The sequence below is a fragment of the Simochromis diagramma genome, unplaced genomic scaffold (genome assembly GCF_900408965.1).
Source record: "Simochromis diagramma unplaced genomic scaffold, fSimDia1.1 OVJJ01000330.1, whole genome shotgun sequence".
Classification (NCBI taxonomy): domain Eukaryota; kingdom Metazoa; phylum Chordata; class Actinopteri; order Cichliformes; family Cichlidae; genus Simochromis; species Simochromis diagramma.
The window spans coordinates 545,707-570,918 of NW_024386930.1; the positions used below are offsets into that span (position 1 = coordinate 545,707).

Below are 25,212 nucleotides of genomic sequence, written 5' to 3' on the forward strand. Positions count from 1 at the left end.
TGTGTGTGTGTGGTCATTAGGCAGAGCTACAGTGGAATCCGTTTACTCTCATAATTTTGCTGTTCGTTTTTGTGAGCCTGAGAGGAGGAACGAACATCCTGAGTTTATTGGCCATTAGAGAGCTCTAGATGTGTGTGTGCATGTAAGATTGTGTTGGTGTGTTGAAGTGTGTGTGTGTGTGTGTGTGTGTGTGTGTGTGTGTGTGTGTGTGTGTGTGTGTGTGTGTGTCAGGAGAGCCAGTTTGTTTGGCTAAGTGAGGCAATTTTGGTCTTTAAGTATCTCATGTCACTTCCCCTGAAACAGGGGCAAGTGATACAAGTGCTCCATTCTTAGCATCACAACACACACAACACTTACACACATTTCACTCACACTATTCGGGCTCCATTTTGACTGGAATATTTGTTCTTGGACATTATTTTCAGACTGTAAATTTGTATTTCAATAATGTTGTTGAAACTGCTCTAAGTAGTCAAACAAAAAGCAATTTGTGATTTTACAATATGAGGCTTTAGCCCTCTAGAGTTATTTACTTTATGAATAAGCCTCTAATTATTTTTCTTCTGCTACAGTTGGGTCACATACTCTTCTTTTGTGTGCATGCCCTTGTCTTTCAAAGCCTAATGTAAGCAAATTAAAAGGACTTATGACTGATGTAATTGAAAACAAAGCACTTGATCCCCAAAACAGATTCACTGACATGCTTAGAAAAAAACCTATAAACCTCAAACATGTGCTCCAGTACATCACTGAAGGAAATGTACGTATGCCTGTCAAATGCAGCATAATTCCTTAAAGTCCAGTAAGATGTTACCTGATTGGCTCTTCAGGGTGGTCCTCTGATTAACCCGACTAGCTGGGAAGCAGACGGCTTTGATCTATGATTGGAGAGGTCACTCGCTGAGGTCAGCCAGCGTCCGCAGTGAATCTTAGGAGGCCAGTGATGAAGTTTTTGAGGAGCAGCTTTCCAAAATGAGACGTGACACCTAATTTCACATAAAAAAGAAAGAAAAAAAGTTAGCAGCGTGCATGAGAGTGAACTCATACTGACTTGCATTGAAGTTAACAGCTCACCGCAGTCCTTGACTTAAAAAATCAGTTTCTTCATGCAATCAGATGTTTTTTGACAAGCTTTAAAATGAACACCCTTTTAAATTAGATGGATGATTGGGTGATATAGTGTGTGTGAAATCCTTACATGTTGTTATGTTTATGGCAAATACGATATGTGATCAAACTAATGTTTAGTGGAATCACCTGTGCTCCAAACTGCATGATGTATGTTTGCTACAGTATTCTCACAGCAATGTGTGAAATTATTTGGAGAAGTAACTTGTGCTGAGCAACAATATGGCATAATAATGTAGCCATGAACTACATCACCAAAGATTGAAACCAAAAGCGGAAAAAGTTGATTGCAAGGTTAGTCTGCACTTAGACTGACAAACCTTCAACAGATCGTTTTATAGCTCTGATTTCCTCTTGTTTAGTTTTGTCTGTTTTATTAGGTTTTTAAATCAGCGTTTAGCGAAAACAAGGCATTTGTAGGCCTTTCACTTTTCCTGAACTAATAACAGTACACACAAATCAATTAGTTATTATTATTTTCCAACTTGGTAAAATAGCTTTAGGTTGGATATCAGTCTGTAAATTAGTATCACACACTCTCTTAATCTATCCTTTCTGTGTCGTTGCTTTTTCCTTCCCCACTGCTTCTTTGTCACCGCTGTAACTTTTCATCCCCTCTGTTGAGTCAGAGGAAGATGAACTCTGAGCAGCTGTGTTACTCCCTGCCTAAGTGAGTTATGGCAAGCTGCTGTCCTCTTGGCTTTTATTGATAATATTACACTGGCTGATGTAAATATGACTCCGCCTCCACCCTCTGTCATCCTAATGCAAACCTGGAGCTCGCATCTGTGCTTGTGTGTGCGTGTGGAGGTGAATGAATTTAACGTCTGCTCGTCTATAACGCGCGAACGAGTAAGGAAGTCAGGCCCCAGTTCACTGTGTATCAGTGTTTGTGTACAAGTGTTTGTGTGAGTGTGTGTGTCGCAATCGCTTCCTGACCCCAGGACACTCCTTCCCCAGGTAGAAGCACAACGTCAGGCTTCATGCAGTTTGCCGGAAATATCGAGCTGAGACTCGACATGATAAACAGCACAGAGCATTGAGCTGGCTAAAAGAATATCCTGCCTTCATGCGTGTATATATTTTTTATCTGTCCATGCTGGGCTGCTGTGACTTCCCGCAGTGCTGTAAATAATATGTCTTTTCACAGGTGGATGTCTCCATGCGATGCACACTCGGGAACAGGACTGGATTTTACTGCCGCATGTGATTTTATAGCTGTCATTTCTCTTTATTCCTTTTTTTTTTTTTTTTGCTTGAATTAGACATTCATCATTGTTGCTCTAGAAAAACAAATGTGAAAATGATCAAAGTGCACTAAAACACAACTGCAAGAAAAGACACGCACGTTTGAGACACCAGCTGCATGGCATGCACTCATTAGGTTTTTGCTGCCCTGACCTCAAGGTGTAAATTCTCCATTAATGCCTCGTCTATTAGTTAAACCAAACTCTGAAGGACACACACAACACAGGCAGACACACACATCCTTTACATCCACGCACACACACCAGTACACATATCACACATACACGTGCATATTCAGAAAAGCACACGGAGAGCCGTGCAGCAGCTGTCCACCACCCACACACTCCAACCATGCCACCGCCTCTCCACACACACACCAACACAATCAAGCCCACTGTACCACATTCACTGCATTCTACCATTCCTCTTACACAGACAGGCAGGAAGCAAATGTGTCATTTATTAGAGCCTGTTTCCAATCTGTGCTGATGATGAATATCTCCGATCTCCCCATGCTGCTCCTGAATATTCTGAGACAAAGGCCTCTTATGAAATTATACTGTCATTAGGATGACTGCTCTGATTAGATATTGAGACTGGATTAGCCATCTGCTTGGCTCTTTGGCAGAGGAATGATTCGATCTGAAATAATTACCATTTATTCCTTCATGAGAACACACAGAAGGTTTTAGTTTCAAAACACGATAGGCCATGTTTATCTTGAGCGGCAAAGAATTTCCTTGTGTGGAGGAATTCTTTAAAATGGGGTCCTGTGCTGTTTATATATCCTGTTTAAACTTTAACTGGATTTTTAAGGTGAATGTAAAAGGCGCACTTTCAACTACTTCTCAGATCTTAATTATTTAGAGATATTTTTATGATTTTCACAAAAATATTTAGCCTGCCATGCATATTAAGGAAACGAGACAGCCCACTGTTTTGAACCCGCATAACCAAGTTTAAATTTTAGATTTTTAATACCTCTTACAGTAAAAACTTGTTTCCGTACAGGCAGCATTGAGGAATGGAGATTGTTGAGGGCAGTGTGCTGGTATCAGTAGTTGCCACTGTGGAATGGACATATGTAGCAATTTATCACTTGTCTCTCAGCACATGCGTGGGTGGCCCCGCAGCGGGTATTATTGCAATTTAGGAGCAATTGACAGTAATCCCCCTCTTGCTTATGTGAAAGCTCATCATCCCTTCACCGTCCAGCAGCCCCATCTTCACTAGAACGGACCTCCAGAGCTGATATACGTCGTAGCTCGTGTTCTGTATCATTATCTGCTCGTCTCGCTCTTTATCGGGGTGGTCTGTAGAGGCATGTCAGAGAATAATACACTCAATGAAAAAAATGTGCAGATCCACTAATGGCAACTTAGTCGTACATGTACTTAAGTCATGAGCTCTACTGTATTGACTAATATATGGAAACCATTAGTAATAAGAATAAGCAACCTGATCATGAAATCCTAAATAGCTTCACAGTAGGTTGGTGTATAGCAAACTCAAATACAGTAATGGCCTCTTTTCTCCTCTGAGCTACGGAAGAATTTACCTAAAGTTTGATTTTGGGGCAAATCTAAACATACTGCAGTGGCTTATGGTGGCGAAAAGAGTTGACCCACAAAATAAACTCTCAGTTCAGCGGGCAGTTCCCTCACCTCCGAGAAATCACTAAAGAACAAGATACTTAAATAAGTTTTGTGTGAGTGGCAGTTGGAGTCAGATTCAGTTAGCGAGTAGTGAGCGTCTGAGTGAACTCAGCCTGCTGCTCGGCCGCGCTGTATTTACTGCTTTGTTGTTTTTTCATCCAGGAAGTATGAGGTGTGGCTACTATATAGAAATCAGGGTGAGAAGGTCACAGTGACGTTGGCCTCAAAACACAGAACAGGAAGAACAGGAAGATCTTCATCTAGCCTGTAATTTCGATAAGGCTGCAGATAATACAGGGAATGTAAAACTGTATGTTTAGAAATATATATTTGCAAATGAACATTTAAGTCGAAAGATTATGTAAAGAAATGGCTTAAATCTGATCTAGTCCCACACAGATATAGCCCCTAAACACAGTACAATATTCTAAGACTGTGATTTTTGAAGAATTGCAAATGCCATTAAAAAACATCTTTAGCAGATTGTAGACTTAAAGGAGCTGAAAAGTTTATGGTCCAGAGAGAAAATACATATGAAGATCATTCAGAATATAAGTCTTTGCTTTTAGTACCTATATTGTATGCACCGATTCAAGAGACATTTTTGAACTGAGAAATATAATAATGTTACAGCTGTGCAAATCCAGATTTAATTTGAACTAAAGTTTTAGAAAGTAAGACGTTGAATTAGGGGCATAAACAGGAACACTATAAGCAATATTGTGTAATGATGTATGAGGCAGTTCCTCAGCTTAGGCCCCATCTTTTCTTTTCTTTTTTTTTTTTGAATAGCTGCGGTTTCCATATGCTCCGATTGAGTATAATTGTTAGTTTCCTGGACGAAGGTTTGCAGGCATTTAATGTACCCCGCAGGCAGAATTAAAAAGCTATCACGAAATCTAATGCTTCCATATAAAAACAAATGAGTGGCACACTGTGCACACTTCTATTTACAAAGTAAACACTTGCCTTCATCTCCACAATATCTCATGTTATCCTCAATAGTGAGCAGAATGCAACAAAAGGTTTGATGGATGGCTTGAATCATAGTCCGAGAAGTCATTTAGATGATGAAAGTAGACACATTTAATGGGCTCTTTTGAAGGATTCAGATTTACTGAATGCATGAAAAAAAGATTAAAAAAAACTACACTGCAAAGACAAGGCAACAGCACCACAATGTTATCCAAAGGATACGCTTCTCTTTCTGGGGTGATCTGACCAGTGATGACACCATGAATAAGTCCCCAAATGAGGTTTGTGTTTTGTGAAAACAACAACCAGATGTCTGAGAGAATTTATCTTTCTTTGTGCATGTTTGCATTCTTATTATCATTATCCATGGTTACAGCATTGCTCTTGGGAATGTTGTTATGGTTATTTAGTACATCACTTTGGTTCAAAATGAAATATCTCAGTCACTGAATTGCCAACTTTTTTTCATTTGTTACAGCTATCCATGGTGTCGAGAAGGTGAAACTGACTTGACTTTAGGTATTTCTCTGTCTGTCTCTTACAGATTTGGTATGTAGAGATAAAAGTCTCAAGGTATACTGGATAGATTTCCATGAAACTTGGCAGATTTACTGTGCCCAGAGGATAAGTCCTATTGACTTTGCTTATCTTTCGAATCTTTAGAAGGAAATGAACAGGTGTGGCTAAGGACCTTAAAAACAGCCCCATTTATTTTAGGTTACCCAGCACTTGTGTTTTTTATGACTTATTTGAAATCTCAATGAAATTAAGTACTTTTTGAAATGAAATTTATTCTCAAGTTGTGCATTTCCTACAACAAATGTTAAAATACAAACTGTGAAAATTATGGGCTATTGAGTGGCACCAGATTGTATAAGATTAAGGTTTGTAGAAAAAATAAAATAAGTAAACTTTTCAAGCCAGTGTATCAGAACACAGTTAAACAAAGCACCAATCACATTAAAAAGTCATTGTCTGTCATCTCCATGCAATAAAATACACAGTGTAGTGTGATATAACAAGACATTTCTCTCTGGTACAGTATCAGTACAACCACTGACTCTATCATGGAAGTATTTACTGCCCATATGGCCAGTGACATGGGGTCAGGCCTTGTGTTTCAACTAAAACCACGAAGTGCTGTAAAAAACCCTACATACAGGAATGGATACAAATTCAAGCATTAGCACATTGCTAATTACTCCAGTTGCTTTTAATAAATTCTTTCCTGACATACGAGTTCCAGCACTGTAAAAAAAGGAAGAATGTTGCATGAGGAAAAAACATTAAGGAAATTCTGCAGACTTTCGCCATAAGTAGAAAGCTTAAATACAATTGTAAGAACTCAAAGATTCACACAGGAATCTTACAGTCTCCCAGGTTCAACCCAAAGACAAAACTCAGTTTATGAATTCACATATTTTCTTGAACAAAAATAGAAACCTGGCCATCCAAGCTATCTTTACTGAAAGACTTAACAAGCAGACAGGACTGTAAAACCTGCAGAGAGCTATAGAGATTTCTGTGGGTAATTTGAAATGTTGTTTTGTGTGTTACTGCTTCCAGTTTCCAAAATAAGCTCTGACCTTATTCACACTGAAATAACATTTGTGGTATCACATTCAAGTCCCCTTTATATTTATTTTAGGGGTGGAGCAAAATCTTCCCTCCTATTTCTTGGCAAAAGAGGTATTTGTGTTCTGCTGCAAATATTACATGATCAAAAGCATTTGGTTATCATGATCCAATTATACCGCCCAGCAATCTGTCTACTTTGATGCAGAGCAGACCAAAGTTTATCTGATCCTACATATTGGTCCCATGGTGGTTTCTTAGTTGCTTGGTGTAACAAAATACTGCAAAGGAGCGAGTTAATTTCTTGCTAGGTTTGCAATTTATTGTTAACAACCAGCATCACAAGATGCACCAACTATGCATGAAAGTTCATATCAACTGTAGGTTTTAAGATTAAACAAAAAGTTTACTCTAAAAAGGCTTTTTTATTAGTCTTATCCAATGTAGGCAAAATAAAAATAAGAAAAGAAATAAAATCCTTACTTCATAGTAATGCCTTTAAAAGACGAGGCTGCATATTTTGTCCTATTTTCCAAATTATGTATGATGATAACTATTAGTTCCACACAGGAGTGTGTTTGCAGTCATTTAAAACAAGCCCACAGCACTGATATAAATCAGTGTATGTATGAAGCTGGTATACCTGCATGTCTGCACACTGCCAGTTTGACAAGAAACAGATCTGAGGGGATTTCACCATAAAGGCAGGGAACCATGAAATATCTGAGAAGTGCTGGAACCGCTCTCCTCTCCAAATTATAGCCAAATACAGTCTTATTGGTTGAGGGGAAAAGCCTTGGCAGTGCATAAAGAGCTCAGTGTGTGGCTGAAGTGACCATGCAACTCCTGAAAATAAACAGGAATCAAATGGAGTGATTGATCGAATAAATTACTTTCAGCAGCAACCAACTCTCTCTCTCTCTCTCTCTCACACACAGACACACACAAAACAGATGCACATATACAAACTCTGTTAACCAGCTTTGCAGAAAAACGCACACTTGTAGTGATTTGCTTCAGTATTCAGACCAGCTCCAGTTTTGGTATAGGCATGTTACAGAGCAGTGTGGTGGTGGTGAGGGGACAGTGGGGTGTTAGGTGATTAATATGGTACATTAAACTGTATGAGGCACAGAATGATTTTAATTGTAGGAATTTTTGTTTTGTTTTGTTTTGTTTTGTTTTGTTTTGTTTTGTTTTGTTTTGTTTTGTTTTGTTTTGTTTTGTTTTGTTTTGTTTTGTTTTTCATGAACTATCTTGCCTGGTAGCTGGTCCATATACTTATCTGTCGAGTACGACCTCTTGATTATTTTATGTGAGATCCAGGAAAGTAATCAACTGACAATATGGCAGACTTGTTGAATACTCAAAACATTTTTTAGCCCATGGTTGATTACAATAATACCTTGATGTCTCAAAAGCTTTTACAACCTAAACAAAGCAAAATAATTAAGACCGAATCTTTTACTTTTAGTTAACATTTATAATTATTTATACTGCTGTCATACTAAATTCATAGAGGCCTACTATATCTTGGGCTTCAAGTAAAAAAGAAGTTGCTTGAGAAAATCTTTCCTATCTGATTTTGTTTATGCTGCTATGTGTGTGTGCACTCTGTGATGAATATCAACTGAAGGTGATGCTTGACTCACCTTATAACTGCCATTTAAATTGCCAGGCCCGTATAGTGTAGAGAGGGCCTGAAATGTAAACCGTCCAATCTGATTAACCTGCCAACCGGTCAGAGCCTTTCATGAGATGAACACAGGAACCCCACACAAGCAAATTCACCCACCCCTCTCTGCCCCGCCCCTCAATGACGACCCCCTCCTTGTTGCTTGCATGTGTGGTTTAGTGAAATCTCCTCCTTGTGCTATAGGATAGCCCTAGCCTCTAGGGTAACAAGATAGATGTAAACAACCAATTATTGGATAGGCCCTCATTCACGTCCTCTTAACCAGTATAGACACAGAGGTTCTGGCTTTAATAATTTCTTTCCCTCTATCTAACATTTGGATGTCTTTCCCAAAAAACTGATACTTATCAAGCTTGTGTTGTGCTTGTCTCAGGTCAGTGTATTCAGCAGCAGTCTTACCCAATCCAAGCCACATCCTATTCCTGTATACGTTAACACAGTCTATACAACACACACACACATGCATACATCTTGCAATAATCAGCTCAATTAGAGGAGGTCGTGGTGGAGAGTGGCTGAGGTGAGCAGTGGGAGGCTGTGAAAATAGGGGGTTGGCTATTAGGAGAAATATGATCTCTATTCATCAGCAGCTGTAATAATTACCATTTCAGAAACAGATCCTTCTGATCAAACTGATCCCTGGAAACAAGTGGTTTACAAACACTGTCAAGAGCCAGACATCGGACCCCTGTCACTGCCAATATATAGACACAGATCTGACCTGGCCAATCCCACTGCGATGAAGATTCTTTGTATATGCAGTCATATTGTCAGTGCTTGTTTAACTCTACTCTGATTTGGCTATGGACATTTCTAATCGTTAACCTATCAAATACACAGTGAATGAGATGTAACAGGCATTTTCAAAAATAACAAATATCAGTGTGAGCAGGAGCATGTCAGAAACACAAGTGGGACAGTTAGATTATCTGAAAGAATTTTATGTCAAAGATCTGATACCATGTAAACGTATTTTGACAGAGATGGGAAATTAGACTGAATACCTGTAAGAAGGTATGATCGTGACTTATGATGAACTGAACTGAACAGGTGCTCACATGTAGCCTCAGACCTTATTCTCGTTAAATCTTCAGTGCTGAAGTTTAAGCTGAGATCAAGACATTTGAGCCAAAAAAAAAAAAAAAAAAAGCGAGAGAAAGAGAAAATAAAAAGAGTTCAGTAGGGAGCATCATCAGTCTGTAAGGACAAACGAACAAATTATTTAGCCTCATCACAAATATTTGAGTGTACAGAGTAACTTCTTTGGATTGCTGCCGGTGTAATCGCAGCAGCACATTCGCCACTGGGAGAACCTCGATCATCAAACTCGATTACGGGGCATTTGGGTGTTTGCGTTAGATGAGTTGAGATGATAAGCTTTATCTGAAATCGGTTTAAAATTTCATATCAGTCAAATTTTGTTTACAGGCCCCACAATGATTTGTATTAATAGTCTGAATTAAAAGTGCAAGCGCAGGGTGAAGTTAAAAAATATATATAAATATAATTATAATTTAAATATAACATATGTAAACTATTATTATTATTATTATTATTATTATTATTATTATTATTATTATTATTATTATTATTATTATTAGTTTAAATTTCCCTTTTAATTTTCTCACTATCCAGGCGAGCCAGGTCGGTGCCGGTCCCCTGACGATTACCGTCAGTCAGCCTAATGCCGTAATACTCTGAGAACTGGGCTTCAGGCGAAACCAAAGTCAATTTATTAAACTGAGGGAGGACACAGGGCGGAAACAGGAATGAGGTTTCTCTTACAGGAGCCTTCGTCTGTGGTGATGAACCAATTTCACAATTACACAATTAATATAATAATTTATTAATTTAATTTTTTAAAAAAGACGAAAAAAACAGAAAAACAGCAGCGACTGCGATGCCTCACTGCCTTAGCGAGAAATATTGACAATGGATTGGATGGATGGTGGACTGTGGATTGGGTAACTTACTTAAATGATTTCGACCGACAAAACCATTTTAATTTTACATGCCTGCAATTTGAGGTAGCTGCTGTAATTTATTTGCAACCTTTCCAAAATTCTAAAATTCAAGTAGGCCTATGACGAAACTGCTCCTATTAAATCATATTAACAACAACAACAACAACAACAACATATAATAATAATAATAATAATAATAATAATAATAATAATAATAATAATAATAATAATAATAATTCTGTACACTTCATACCATTATTTTACAGCCGTCAGCACCTCATTTCTTTCTGGAATCTCTCCGAGCTTTTTAGTTCTGCACTGATAATATATGATGAGGACATGAGGATGATGATGGTGTGTGTGTGTGTGTGTGTGTGTGTGTGTGTGTGTGTGTGTGTGTGTGTGTGTGTGTGTGTGTGTGTGTGTGTGTGAAGTGATGTGATGTGACACCGAGTGTGGGTGTACCTGACAATCGTATCTCTAATGAAGCGGTCCCATGGTGAGGCGATAGAAATCTACCAAGTGGTCAATCTTTGGTTCAGCAGTCAGTAACACGCACGCATGCCCTCGTGTACCTGAGTCCAACTACAAACCTGAGTTTTTGCGCACAGGTTTGGCTGCTCCCGGTTTCTTTTAGGTCGTCCTATCATTTCAACAAGTACCTCACATCACTCACTTCTCCTCAGTTAACTATAAAGCCTCCTCTCCTTTTACCCTTAAACACCTTTCACTTTCACATAAGCTCCCCTCCTTACAGCCATACTCTAAAAAAAAATGTAATCGTCATATTAAAATGATTACTTAGGTCTTGTCTTCAGACCTCATATGTCAGTCCTTGAGATAATTTACTCGCTGATGCGCTAAACCTCGTGAGTCAGATGACTGAAATACGGACGAAAATATTTGTCTCACCGGTGTGCTGATTGAAGCCGTTTTTCTTCTTCGATGTCGCCTGCCAGACTTTCCTTCTTCTCCGCTCTTTGTCCCGCACACTCCACTGCGCACACGACCACCTTATTTCCCCATGAAGCGGCTGCACACCTTGAGATTGTTTGCCAATCTGTGCGCTCCTGCAGCTGCTTCCTCGCCACTCATTTAGATATTCATAATCTTTGTCATCACATGCATAATCCAGTTCAGCTCAACACATACTTCGCAAAACAATTAAAAGATTTCTTTAGTTGCTATTAATATAGAAATGTCATGTTTATTTAGGTCTAAAACTGATACGACGTATTTGAGAGTATGACTAGACAAAGTCTACTTGTTTAACAAATAACTTTTTAAACTTTATTCTAACGTCTTTTTGTTATTTTAAATACCTCTCTATAGAATACCGGTTTGTGAATATTATAATTAACAAATCGGGTGATGGTTCACTGCACTCCCACATCAGCACCTTAGAGTTTAAGTCTCGTTTCAATCCTCGGGAGCAGAAATAGTCTGACTCACTTTTGGTCATATTTATATTTTTTCGTTTACTAGAAGAAAAATATACTTTATAAAGAAGTGGCAGCATTTTTTTTTTTCAAACCCGTCTAACAATCTGTCACTTGTTGACAGTTATTTCACGTCTTTGGAATAATGAAGACACTAACTTTAAAGTTCCAAGCATTAAGGAGATCTTGATTGATTTGTGAGAGCTGCCAGGGACATGAAGACAAACTGCAGCAGGCTCCGTGCACTCTGGCGCCATCCTTCCCCGGGCTGTGGGATCAACGCCGCTCTTCTCATCCACGCTCCTCACAGCTTTACGCTCTTTGGCTGCCTGAGGTGTCTGTCAACGTGAAGGGGAAGAAAAAAGTGTTTTAGAAGGAAAAATCTGAGCAATTCTTCTATTGGTAGGCGGGCTGGTCGTGAAGGGAACAATCAGGTTGATTTTGCCAGGGAGCCACCTCAAAGCATATCGGGTTACTTTGAGTGACAGCGTAACCATGGCAAATAATTTGACTATGGCTATTGTCTTATCCTCACCATCCGTGGGTCAGATAACCGACCAATCAGAGTTCATATAATCGCTTGTCTTGCCAGCTTAGAATAATATTATTAAAACGAGCCAGCGAGCCCGGTCTCCGGGAGTAGTTTATGTTGAAACGGCATAGAAAAGGTGGAGGACGGTGGAAGGAGTAGCAACTTTCTTTCTTAGCAACTTTATGGAGAATAGTCGCCTGGGGTTTCGCATGGCTGAACGGACTTGAGCTTATTCCATAATACGCAGTTGGACTTTGCCTAACCTTGGGCACTTTTACGTTTTAGGTAACTCTTTTGGGGACTTTTTGACGCTTATGGACTTAATGCGTTTTGATTTAATGAGACACTGAGAGGAGAGACGTGGAAGTAAGGTACAATATAATCTGTATTGGTTTACTTGTCGCCATGTCCATGCTTCCGACGTTTGGTTTTACGCAAGAACAAGTGGCTTGTGTCTGCGAAGTCCTCCAGCAAGGGGGGAACATCGAGCGTCTTGGGCGCTTTCTGTGGTCCCTCCCGGCGTGCGAGCACCTCCACAAAAATGAGAGTGTTCTCAAAGCGAAAGCCGTAGTTGCTTTTCATCGGGGGAACTTCCGAGAGCTCTACAAAATCCTGGAGAGCCACCAGTTTTCGCCGCACAACCACCCGAAGCTGCAACAGCTGTGGCTCAAAGCGCACTACATCGAGGCAGAGAAGCTGAGAGGCCGTCCGCTCGGCGCCGTAGGGAAGTACCGCGTCCGGAGAAAGTTCCCCCTGCCCCGCTCTATCTGGGACGGAGAGGAGACGAGCTATTGCTTCAAAGAGAAGAGCAGGAGTATCCTCCGAGAGTGGTACACCCACAACCCTTATCCATCCCCACGGGAGAAAAGAGAGCTGGCCGAGGCCACGGGACTCACGACCACGCAAGTCAGCAACTGGTTCAAAAACCGACGGCAGAGAGATCGAGCGGCTGAGGCAAAGGAAAGGTAGGAGTATATTTACTTCTTAAAACAGACGCTAATCTCAGATTAGATTATTTTATTATTATTATTATTTTATCATTGTCAACATAGGAGGTAGTTCCAAACTGTTGCTGAGTCATGGACTGCCACTGCTGACTCTGTATGCAAAAATAAATTTCTGACCTACATCTGGAAATTTATTTAACTTAGATAGCATGGACATATTCTCAGATCTTATTCAATCGCCACAAACTAAAGTTGCACTGTGTGTATTTCTGTGATAACTGTATAAGCCCCTATTAAAAGTTGAAACGCACGAAATGAAAGACGTGTTGTCAGGTAAATTACAAGGTTATAAAAGTTGCTTTTACCCCACTTTTATGTTTTAGTAACCACACTGATTATAACATGAAACTTGACTTTCACGTTAAGATCAGAGAAGAAATATATGCAGACTACTGTGAATCACAGACGAACACATGGTATATGCAAGGAAACATATCAGAACACGTATGAAAGATGTTTTGCGGTGTAATTGATGTGGCTTGTTGTCTGGCCTTCATATCAGCCAGGCTGACATTTCATTATGAGTCGTTTGCACATTTCAGAGTTTGGAAATTATACAGCCAGGCATGTAGAGAGGTGCGGGAGATGTGTTTTTGTCAGGTGTTCACTGGGTCGGTGTCTTCTTTCACCCCCTGGCCACTAATTTGGGCTGAAAGCTCCATGTAAATCATGTCTTCCCACTGAGAAAAGCCTCACAGCAAACCTATGAACTATGCCATACGCAGTACGCACGCGTTTCAGAATGATTAGGCCTGTCATTTATTTAGAGCTGTGGACAAGCTCTCCTCGAGTGGCCGAGGACTTGCTCAGGTTGAGCTTCTCCACAGGTCACTATGGTTAAATTAACTTGCTCTAAAAGTTTCATGCAAGTTCAGTAGTCAGATGGATTTATTATCTTCCAGTCACTCTCTACTACTGATATTTAACATAGCGCTTCTGTAGTGGATTGAGCCTCTAATTATTTTTGCTGGCTAAGTGATTGCATCTGGGCACACGTGCCTCAACGTATTCTCGTGTGAACATTAATAAATAACCAGACTAAGAACTGATACATTAATGAGATTATTATGGCTGTTGTAAAAGTGTCAAAACCCAATAAATATTCTAGTAAACACAACAGAATTGTGTGTGCCACTTTAATTCAAGTGTGTGTTCATGTTCATATTTTTAATGCAATCTTAAACATGTTAAGCTACAATTAGCTGGTGTCTTTGTTCCTGTAGATTTTACTACGAGATACGAAAATTTCAGTTAACGTAAATCGTCCTGGTTATTATGCACTTTTTCGCAGATGTGTTGTAATTCCGCATTTGTACCAAACTGATGTGTGACTTTGGTTTCTGTTCGCAGAGAAAACAACGAGAACTCCAACGGCAACAGTCACAACCCATTGACTTCTTCTATTAATGGAAATAAAACTATTTTGGGGAGCTCGGACGACGATAAAACACCTTCTGGGACTCCGGATCATACGTCTCCGAGTCCGGCTCAGCTCCTCGGCGCAAACCCCGGTTTACCGTCCCTGCATGGCCTTGCGCCCCCGCCGGGACCCAGCGCAATCCCGGTACCCAGCGGCCCAGACTCGATGCACCATCACCACTCATTGCATCATGACACCATACTGAACCCTATGTCTTCTAATCTAGTGGACCTCGGCTCTTAAAAGCCGTCACTGAAGGGAGACGGAGAGCGCCATTTTTTGGGGAAAATAATTTACGAGGTGGTGTGAGTTAAGCTTCAAGCACTTGCGGCACGGTGCAAGGCAGACAGACTGGAACACTGCGAAAACAGCCACCGTAACAAATCATTTAGTCTCATATTCAACCTTTAAAATCTTTTTCAACAAGTGGAGAGAGGAAAACCTGCCAGTGAGCGCAACACCTCCTCTTATCCCCAAACTGAACGAGCCCTTGTTTCGGGGATTTTCTAGAATCAAGAGTTCAGAGCAGAGCACTTAAGAACTTTCCAAATATACTTAAACAGGACCCTACCGAACTTTTTTTCCCCGTTAATTCGCTTGAGGAAAATATAATTTGGAAAAAGTAAGTAAAAGTAGTAGTTTTTTTGAGATGGCTTGTTTTGCTGCAGGGCTGGGGATAAAAAATTGATAAAAAAGAAAGAACAGAAGAAAAGAAGGAAGGAAGAAAGAAAACTTTACCGGAATGTAAAAACGTAATATGTTATATTGTTGAAAACAATAACAATAAAGTGTCTTAATTCTTGTTACTATTAGCCTACAGTTGTTATTTTAGGGGTTTAGATTAACCTTTATCACCAGACTCTATGGGCACAAAGTTAAGGGTACCCATCGCCTTTCTGTTTACATGGGGTTTTTAAAGAGAGCCATAAACGGTTATTTTTGTTTGTTTGTTTGTTTGTTTGTTTGTTTGTTTGTTTGTTTGTTTGTTTGTTTGTTTGTTTGTTTGTTTGTTTGTTTGTTTGTTTGGGGGAGGGTGGGCTGATGGAGTATGCCAGTTAAACGTGTCTCATAGGGGCCGTGATAAGATAAAATATTCTAACCCCTTGATATTATTGTTATAATTATTTGCATTTTAATTTGGGGAGAGACTGCATGTAAACTCTGCGATAAATGATGAAACATAAAACGATTCACCTATAGTTTCATATACCCTTTACAATAAAAAAAAAAAGAAACACGTGGAATAAAGTCGAGAATTTCTTTGATTCTGAATGATTCTTGACATTTTCTTGGCATTTTTTTTTGTCTCTTACGAGTCACCTCCTTATAATATTATAAAACCATATAAGCTGGAGGACAAAATATATAAAACTTTAAGAAATATTTTTTAGAGAATCTGCAGGTAAACGTCGATATTTACAGTGTTACAGAAATATTGCTTGAACGATAGTATTTAGGATTTATGATAATTTGTAGTTTCAGTTGAGGATACTTAGATATTTTTCCCTTCCGCTCATTTATGTAATTTTAAATGCAGAACAACGCACAAACCATGTATTCAGCCTTATTTCCTCTGGCTTTTTAAATGTGCTCTGAGCCACCACTTCTCAACGTTAGGAAAATACATGATCAGATAGCATTACTGAAAATCAAAAGCTGTTAGCCTCTGACACATATATCTCCTGCAAGAAAGGGGATATTGTGTTCTATGTGTGGGCAGACTGTCGGGTCGATATCCCGGGATTATCTCTCTTCTAATCATAAACGCTGCGAGGGAACCTTAAAGGGGGAAAATGCAAAGCGGCATCTGTTGCTTCCCACGGTTGCAGTTTTAAAAAACAGAGAGATAGATAGATAGATAGATAGATAGATAGATAGATAGATAGATAGATAGATAGATAGATAGATAGGTTTTTCAATTTTAAGGACATGAGGTCAAAGTTCATCCAAGTGATTATTGCCGATTTTTTGTTTCTTTTTAAGAAAAGCTCCGCACGCAGTCCAATGTTTTGTAAAAACATCACTCGAAGCATGTGGCATGTGGCCATGGCAGGCAAAGCTGGGCGAAATTTAGACGTGCTTCTCCAACTGGGAACCCTGACGTTCGAGTGATGACACCTTATCTTTCCGCGCTCAGTCCGGGAGAACAAAAGTACCGTAGTGTTTGGAGTAGGAAAAAAACAGAACTGGAAACGACCGCTGAAAGAAGACACTTTGTTTGAACAGCTCCAGTCGCGCAACACCTCCAGCCTCCCTCCCGCCCCCTCCTCCCCTCTGCTGCCTGATCAGTTCGTGCAGAATAAACCTAAAAAAACATCTTTTCTGCCTTTCATATTTCCATCATAAGGCTTTAGTACCTCCCCTATTTCAGGTTTCGACAGGCCGGCGCGTGCTCGGTGTATTTTCTGGTGTCTTCTGTATCTTCATATCAGAATATAACAGTAGCTTATAGTTTCATAATTTTCTTACATATTGCGTGTTTATATTGATAAATGTTACACATTATGCCTGATATACTATAATATTATTTTACAATATTACTCGCATTTTAAAAACAAAACACGATGCCAGCATATAGTTCATAGTTAAGTGGGTGTTTTCGTTCACATGTTAATGGGTTGCAAACATTTTTTTTTATATTTGAAACAAGGGCGAAACACTCTTTTATTCGTTAATAAGTTATCCTGTAGACCCAGGTGGCTCTAATGGGAGTGCAAATATGAGAAGTGCTCTCAGAGAGTGCGCGAACTGTCTGTAGATGTGAAATATCGGTCACAGCTTCCTGGGAACAGCTTCCTGCGCCTGAAGGTCAATTACATATTCAACACAAAGCCCACAGGTTGTAATTAACAAGGATTTAAGTACACATGGGTCTATTCACAACAAGCCCAAAACAGCGGCTTTTGAGGAGACATAACACTGAATGTTTGGCCTTTCACCAAACCAACCCTACAACCCTACAAAGAGCTGTGATTTTCGTCTCCTCGTTGTTTCACTCTCTTGTTTCCCATAAGGCTTGAAATGTGAACTTGAACTGGTATTATGAGTGCGCCATGTGTGCCCGGAAAGTGGAGGCTATTAAACTTTTTTTTTTTTTTGGTTTGGATGGGTTTTTTTTTTTTTAACAGAAGATGAAAAATCTGCCAGCATTGAAGAAAACGCCAAACGAGGCGCACTGACGTGATTCTGCTAGGCTGGCTTATGGGGGTAAAGACCCACCAAAGCAACAGATGAGGGAGGAAAAACTGTTCGACAGATGTATCTTGTCCTGGTTTCTTCATCTGTAGGGTATTTAATCGCCTGTCAATTCACCATGTAAACAACGCCGTAAAATAGAAGCGAATGCCACTTTGCCCCAAGACCAAAATCCTGAAACAATCAGGAGAGAATGCTGAGTCCTGGCCTCGTAAAGATCACATCCATGCAATTTCACAGCAAAATGCATGTACTAAGCAGAGCTGTTCTGACCTGAGATCAGTTTTAGCTGTTATTATTGCATCTCCGCACTGTCATTAGCGCAAAAGGCATTTTACACACGTGTTTTGCCCGATTTAGTGAATGGTAGGGTGGTGATTTTTATTCATTCTGTTTGGTTTTCTCGATTAAAACAAGAAGCAAAAAACAGAAAAGCCAAAATACGGACTCTTCAGTGTTAAAAACATCAGACTTTGTATTAAACATTAAATACTTAGTAGCGATTATTTATTTATTATAATCATTGTTTATATGTTTATATATTTTTGGACTCTTTTCCACAACTTTCACTAACTGTGCGATATAAAACAGCACTGATTTTTTTTTTTTTTTTCAATTTTCGAATGAAACATTCTGATTTGAAAATTTCTCAGCTGTTAAACTAAAATTGAAAAAGTTATTTTCTCTTTTTAAAAATTGATTTATCAGCTCTGTATTCGAGCCGTCCTTTACTCATAATATCACAAAAACAAGTAACGGCGCAAAAAACAACGCGTTACCCTATTAATCTATAAGCACTGATTGTTATTGATGCTGTCACACTCTTTAAAGTACCTAAGAGTTTCATTAAAAAATCTATCATCTCCACGTGTAGATTTTTATGTTTATTTATTATTTTATAGCACAGATTAGGAGGATACATTTCTATTACATTTTCAGCAATCTGAGAAGAAACGCTGTCGTCATTTAGGACTTTGAGTGATGATTTCTTTCAAAATTCATCATCGACTGAGATTTTGTAATGAAATATCCTTCAGATAAACACGCGCTAAAGATGTTCTGCTCGCGTTTTAGCAAACTATTGAGAAGATAAAACCGCTGAATTATTATTGTATGAGTTATAATTAAATACTGCGAAAATGTATTTTGTTACTATAAAAACAGAAGCTTTAAGATTTAGATTTTTGTTCCGCATTTCTGTCTCTTCTCTGTGGATGAGTTAATCAAACCTATTTAATCCACATACTTCACCAAATCTGAATATAAAAGGTTTCTTTCAATACACATTTAATCCGGAACCTTTTGTTAAGTGATGTTAACACACTTAATAGAAATGTCAGCTACAGAAACGGTGGTTATAATGTGACACGTTATTGGCCCCAGTGGGGAAATTGTCTTTTGACTTAGACCCCCTTCAGGGAGGTCAGAGGTCAAACTTTTATGGCAGCGGCCTCAGAGCTGGAAGGGATTCACTGTTGTTGCTCAAGGAAACTTCAGCAGAGCAGATAGGCTTAGACTCAGGTCCTCTGAGTCATGAGCACTTTTAAAATGACCCTCAAAAAAATTACGGACAAAATGTGCAGCAAATGATGACTCTTTGATTTTGTTGGCAATTTGAAAGGTTTTGTGTGGCTATGAGGAAGACAAAATACAGAACTAATATATTGAAACAAAGGATCGCATTAATGTAACCAGTTAATAATTCACCCCACTTGTTGACTGCAACGGTTGGTAGCTGTCCTAACAAGTGTGTTAGACAGCTGGGTTTTACATTACTGATACACTGCCACTGTAATGTGGGGTCTAAATCAGACAGCAGAAAAAAATATCAATTGCATACACAATTACATCTTTCTTCTCATATGCACAGAAACAAGAAAAAAAAAGTTAAATCTTTATTTAAGCATCCATATGTTTTGAATGAAGTCATAATCATTAAAAGTTATTATTACATTTTGCATACAGGTCTGAATTCTTTTCAGGGTCTAGTCTTTTTGATTGAGTTTAGTATATATATTTTTAGTGGATACATAGTGTACACCATATGGTTCACATCTAACAAGTAAATGATCCCTTTATTGATCCTGAGGAGACACAAATCCCTCGGTGGTTACATCAGGAAGGACATCCTAAGTAAAAATCTGTCAAATAAAATATACTGCACTACCTGCTGAGGTGGCTCTTTCTGAATAGGACAAGAGCCGAAAGTAACTTTACTGGATCTAAACTGTCAGACTCAGTTAATAGTTAGCGAAGAGGACATACTCTTCCCTCTCTTCTTGTTATAGTTGACATCAGACTGTTCATCAGTGCACACAAAAGAGTCACGTGGAATGGGAAGAACATATTTCAGAATGAAATTCCTCTTTCATAATTTGAAAACCACCATTAAAAAATGAATGCAAACATGTGTCACTGTCAGGAAGAGGAGAAGCTGGAAAAAAAAAAGAAAAATAGAAACATTATCCTTCACCTTTGATAAGTTTTACCAAACGATTTTGTGTTTTTAAGTATAAATATAATGCATGGCCTGAATATTATTTGTATGCATTTAAAAATGATATGGATGTCAACATAAATCATTCTCAAAGAAATCTTTGTTATTTTATGAAAATATTTTTAAATTGCGTAACTGGTATTATATTTAAAATAAATCTCCAATGTTTTATGAATGAGGGAAGTTTTGGCCTTCTTTTAACTATAACATTGATATTGATAGAATCTGAGATACTTACTGGCATAAATTTGTTTTTAGAATACTTGCCCAGGTCGGACACAGAGATTAAAGTTCATCGTCAGTGTGGTGGTGGTTTGTATAAAAACGTCCTCCTTCTTCATTCCTTACCCAAAATAAACATGGCTAGTTGCAACAAAATCAAAATGCAAAGATTCTAACTATTTCTGATGTTGGTAATGATTAATATGTAGGAGCATTTGCGAGAAAAAAAATGCAATACATATTTGGGATTATAATTAGTTTGGCTGAATAAATTATTTTGTGTTGTGAAACTATAACTTCTAAAATACTGAAAAGCATATTTGGACTTTGGAATAAATGCTGAATACTGAATAAATACTAGTAAAAAAAAACCATCAACATTGATAGAGTGAGACCATTTGATATTGTTTTAGAATGCATCTTTATGTTTTGTTTAGCTATTTGTCTCTTTTAGTTTACAGCACTTTGAGCTCAATCGCAGTGTTAACATTATTGATGAACCCATTGATTTCACCTTCTCCTCGGCCATTATGCATTTTTGGTGTATCAGGTGTGTCCCATAAAACAGGATAAAACTGTAGGGGGTCTGGCGAGTGAGGAGGAGGAGGGGGACGGCGGGGTGCGCGGTGTTTAGTTACGGTCAAAAACGAGAAAGAGAGAGACATGGCGAGGGGAGTACGAGCATTAATGCACTCCCTGTGTGCTGGACGCGTACTGTTACAAAACACACGCTCTCACACACACATAAGCACACTGCGGGTGCCTTTTGCTCAAGTAAAAGGTCACCTGGCAGACCGAGTCCTGACTTCCATCCTGAGACCTGAGACAAGGAGAGGCATATCAGGAAATAAAGTTCAGTTAGAGTAAACCACTACACTTTTTCACTTCAGTAACACACAATTAAACGGTACAAAGTGAAAACAGGAACACTATACCTTAAATCCCCTTTTCAGCACTTCCAAAAGATATACAGTACAATGGGTTTTAAAGCACTACAGGATTCCTGTTTTATGTAGATTTCTAAGAAAGCATAAGGGCAATATTTCACCATGTTGTTGATTATGTTGTTGATTATTGTGCAATTACACACGAGTCACCACTAATGCATTAAGTAATATGTCATAAACCAGTTATGCACAGAGGACATGATTTAAAGAGTTGGTTTGAAAACTAAAAGAACTTATTTTAGGAGGTTTCAGTCTCTTTGTTTCACTGAGACAGAGGAAACGGTTGTAGTACTAATGTATATGAGTGTGCACACTACAGGGTTAAAGAAGGCTCACCTGGGCTTTTTGCCCCTACTGTAAATTCCAAGATAGAGGACAGACACAGGCTATTCTGATCGCATTAGGTTCACTCCGATAGTTTTTCCAGCTATTGTCACTTGACACCATTCCATTAAATCTGTCCAGCTAAAAGATTAACAGCACCATTCTTTATGCTTTCACTGGGTGTTCACTCTGAACGCCAAAGGGCAGGTTAAATCATGCACAAGATTTTCATAGTGTGCTGTGTTTTACGTTCAGCCTATCTAGCCTTTTTACTTGATGTTATATCAGCTAGCAGTGCATGGTGACACAGATAAATTATAGTAAAACAAGTTCATTAATCACAGCCCAGCTTTTCTGTTTTGTTAGTAGTAACCAGCTTGTATTATGATCAAACCTGTGTGTTTCTTTTTTAGTCCAGTAATAATTAAATGGTACTTTTATTCATTATTCATTTAAATTTAAAATACATTTACATTTGTGAGATGAGAACTTCTGTGGGTAGATGCAGGCTATGCTGCCGAGTCCATTCGTACACTCTGATTTTAGATAGCCGTTCTTATCATTATGATGCACATGATCACTAAATTTTAATGGTACAAAGTTGAAGATTTTCTTATGCATTGCTTTGTTTACTTTATGTAACTGTTATGAATGGCCAAGACATCAGTATAGGACAAATTCTGCATATTATTCTAATGTATTCAGTCTCATCTGACAGCTAACCGTAAGACAACTGCCATACTTATAGAACTTTGTATCAACTTAAATAAATGATCTGACTTCAGTAGCTTTGAACTTTACCAGCATGAATGTGGGTTGCACATATCATAAGATAATCTGGCTGACAAGATAGTCTGGCACTCTCTCCAATTTTTAAAAGTAAAAATTATTGTTAGTTTTCTTTTTGTTGGTGTATTTTAACTGAATTTTGTACATTGCCCAATTTGCTGTAATTTGAATCATGTTTTCCTGAATATCGCACAGAAAAGGATGACAACTAACACAAAAATGAGTGAGTGAAAGAAGTGAAGATGGGTCTTGACATGGGAACAATGTTATGCTTTGTTCAAAAAACTATTTGTTGCTTTAAGGGATTAAAGGTTGTGCAACTTATTCACATCCTGCTCAGAGTCTGTTCCAAGTCAGGAGCAGGAACTTCCTTCTAATTTCGATCAGTCAGTATTAGTGTTGATTGTGCACACTAGACCTGTATGTCTAAGTGTGTACAGTGCAGGTTTGTCTGTTTCCAATGAAACACAGTAACGGGTTCAACCTGCCAGACTGTTGACTCACCTTACAGTATGCATGAACATGCTTTGATGTTGGCACTGTGCAGAAATATGAAGGAACTTTTCAGAAACTGCTAAAAACAGTTTGCATATGAGTAATGGTGCACAGTACATTATAGCATGTAATTTGCAGGTTATAGTTTTAATATTAGTTTAACGATTACACTTTGGCTACTTTCCGTGCTCTTACTTCATATCATTTCTGTAAATGTAACCACAAACTTAAGCATGGTTACAAAGAAGAGAGAAACAAGAAAAAACAAAAGACAGCTTGTTGCTTCTAATATGCTTTGCATGCACCAGAGAAGGAGAGCTTCTCAAAGTTTCACTAAAACACTCATTGCCACGGATTCACTCCACTCAGTACTGTGAAGATTTGTCGGAAGAGTAACAAAACCTCAGAACAGAAGTGATGAAGGGTAACTATTTGGCTCTCTTCAAAATTTAGGGGAAACGACTGGAGCAAAAGGCCTGGAAATCATGACCGCTGCTGCCACCTAGCGATCAGTATGTGTAACCGCATACTGATCAACATAATAGACCATAAAACCAGTGCGCAACCTGGATACTCCAGCAGATGGGCTGAAGCGCAATAAGCAGGTAAAAGCATAACAGCAAAATGAGGAGTACTGGGTACTCCTAACAAAGTACCTAGCTTGATATAATAATAACTAACAGTTAGGTGAAAACTGTGAAAACAATGACACGTCTTCATCAAGGTCGACAGGTGAAATCATTCATCCACCCATCTGTGTTTGCACAGACTAGGAAAAGTAAGTATCGTTTGCCCTATTTTGCATAACTGTCAAACACACAGGAAACCAAAAGTTGCATGAGCAAACATTAAGACAAACATGAGTAAGACAGCATGAATGACCAACAGTAGTTTTACGACCTGTAGTTAACTACACATTTCAATAATATGTTTTTTTTTTTTTTTTTTACTAAGCCTGTTTATTTGTGGCTATATTGAACTTTTTAAAAATATATTTTCAAGCATGCTATGCAGATAAATATGTAACTAGAGCCCAAGTATGACGTTTACTTTTAGGTTAAGTTAAACAGATTGAGCTCATGGGCATGGTGTCTTACTGCTGCACAGAGATACACTGTTTTGTGATAACTTAGAGTTATTTTGAGACATGGGCAACGTAATAGTAAGGGGTGATGCTTCACAATGACAGGCACATTTTGACTGGTAGAACAATGGTTTTCAAACCCACATGTGTGTACAAAAAACGGAGGAAGACATAGAACTACAGCTTTCTGATTCTCTATCTAGCCTTCCCCTTGTTTCTCATCTCTCCACTCTCTTCCCCATCTGCCCAGTTCTTCCTAATAACTTACACTAGACTGGTCCCCGAGCTGTGGACTCATCTTGTTGTGATTTTTTTCCCTCACCCACAGCAGTGGCAGCTGCTTGAAGTCGTTTTTGCTTTGTTGCCGTTAACTTGCTGCTTGATTAGCTCCTCCGCTGCACATCAAACGTCCCTGGGTTTCAGCCAAAGCAATTTTGTAGTGCGAAATGCAGAAAACATGCCACGGGTATAATTTCACTACACAATAAGAGGTAGACGTAGATGGGGGGTATGTGTCAGTGACCTTAAAGCTTCTGTATACATCATTTGTAATTTATTGCACACTTGACTTGACACACACACACGTGTAACTACTGGAATGGATCTGGAAGCCATGAATGCCATTAGCAGCTTGAATAGACCGCAAGAAATGCTGCATGTGCTTTAAAGTAAATGCATAAAGTTCGATGGTGGAAAGCTTTACATGTGATACATTTTTAGTGAAAGTATGCTGGATCATTTAATACCTTTTGTTTCCATCCCATGGTTTATCTACAATTGTCATCTCATGAATAAAAGGAGCGAGCTCATGATGACACCTTGTGGTTAAAGTTGGCATCTCGTAGCAATTCATTTTCTGCATAATGACTCATATCCATACAACAGCTAATCTGGAGCATCTCATTCCTATCTTATTCCCACAGGTCCATTTAAAGTCAAACCAGGAAAGGGAAACAGGACATCCTACTGTAGATATTACCATGTGATTACATGGTACATAGATGCCAATTAACAATTGCA

At 38.7% G+C, this 25,212-nt stretch overlaps 1 protein-coding gene and 1 long non-coding RNA gene across 2 annotated transcripts in view; one reads left to right on the top strand and one right to left on the bottom strand.

Moving 5' to 3' along the window:
• Positions 1 to 11,975, bottom strand: part of LOC120736805 — a 38,047-nt gene extending 26,072 nt beyond the window's left edge. The window contains exons 1-2 of the long non-coding RNA XR_005696610.1: positions 11,154 to 11,975; positions 815 to 986 (exon numbers count right to left, since the gene is read on the bottom strand). This is a non-coding gene — a long non-coding RNA (uncharacterized LOC120736805). The remainder of the gene's footprint in view (positions 1 to 814; positions 987 to 11,153) is intronic.
• Positions 11,976 to 12,157: 182 nt separating this feature from the next.
• On the top strand, positions 12,158 to 15,904 carry six2a (SIX homeobox 2a). Its single transcript, XM_040037127.1, has 2 exons — positions 12,158 to 13,177; positions 14,570 to 15,904. The coding sequence occupies exons 1-2, from the start codon at positions 12,618 to 12,620 to the stop codon at positions 14,880 to 14,882; spliced, it is 873 nt and encodes a 290-aa protein (XP_039893061.1). The 5' UTR covers positions 12,158 to 12,617; the 3' UTR covers positions 14,883 to 15,904.
• Positions 15,905 to 25,212: the final 9,308 nt, after the last annotated feature.

Coding starts and splice junctions, on each gene's coding strand:
- six2a (XM_040037127.1), top strand. CDS start 12,618: ATGTCCATGCTTCCGACGTTTGGTTTTACGCAAGAACAAGTGGCTTGT. Junction 13,178..14,569: donor GCGGCTGAGGCAAAGGAAAG/GTAGGAGTATAT, acceptor TTCTGTTCGCAG/AGAAAACAACGAGAACTCCA.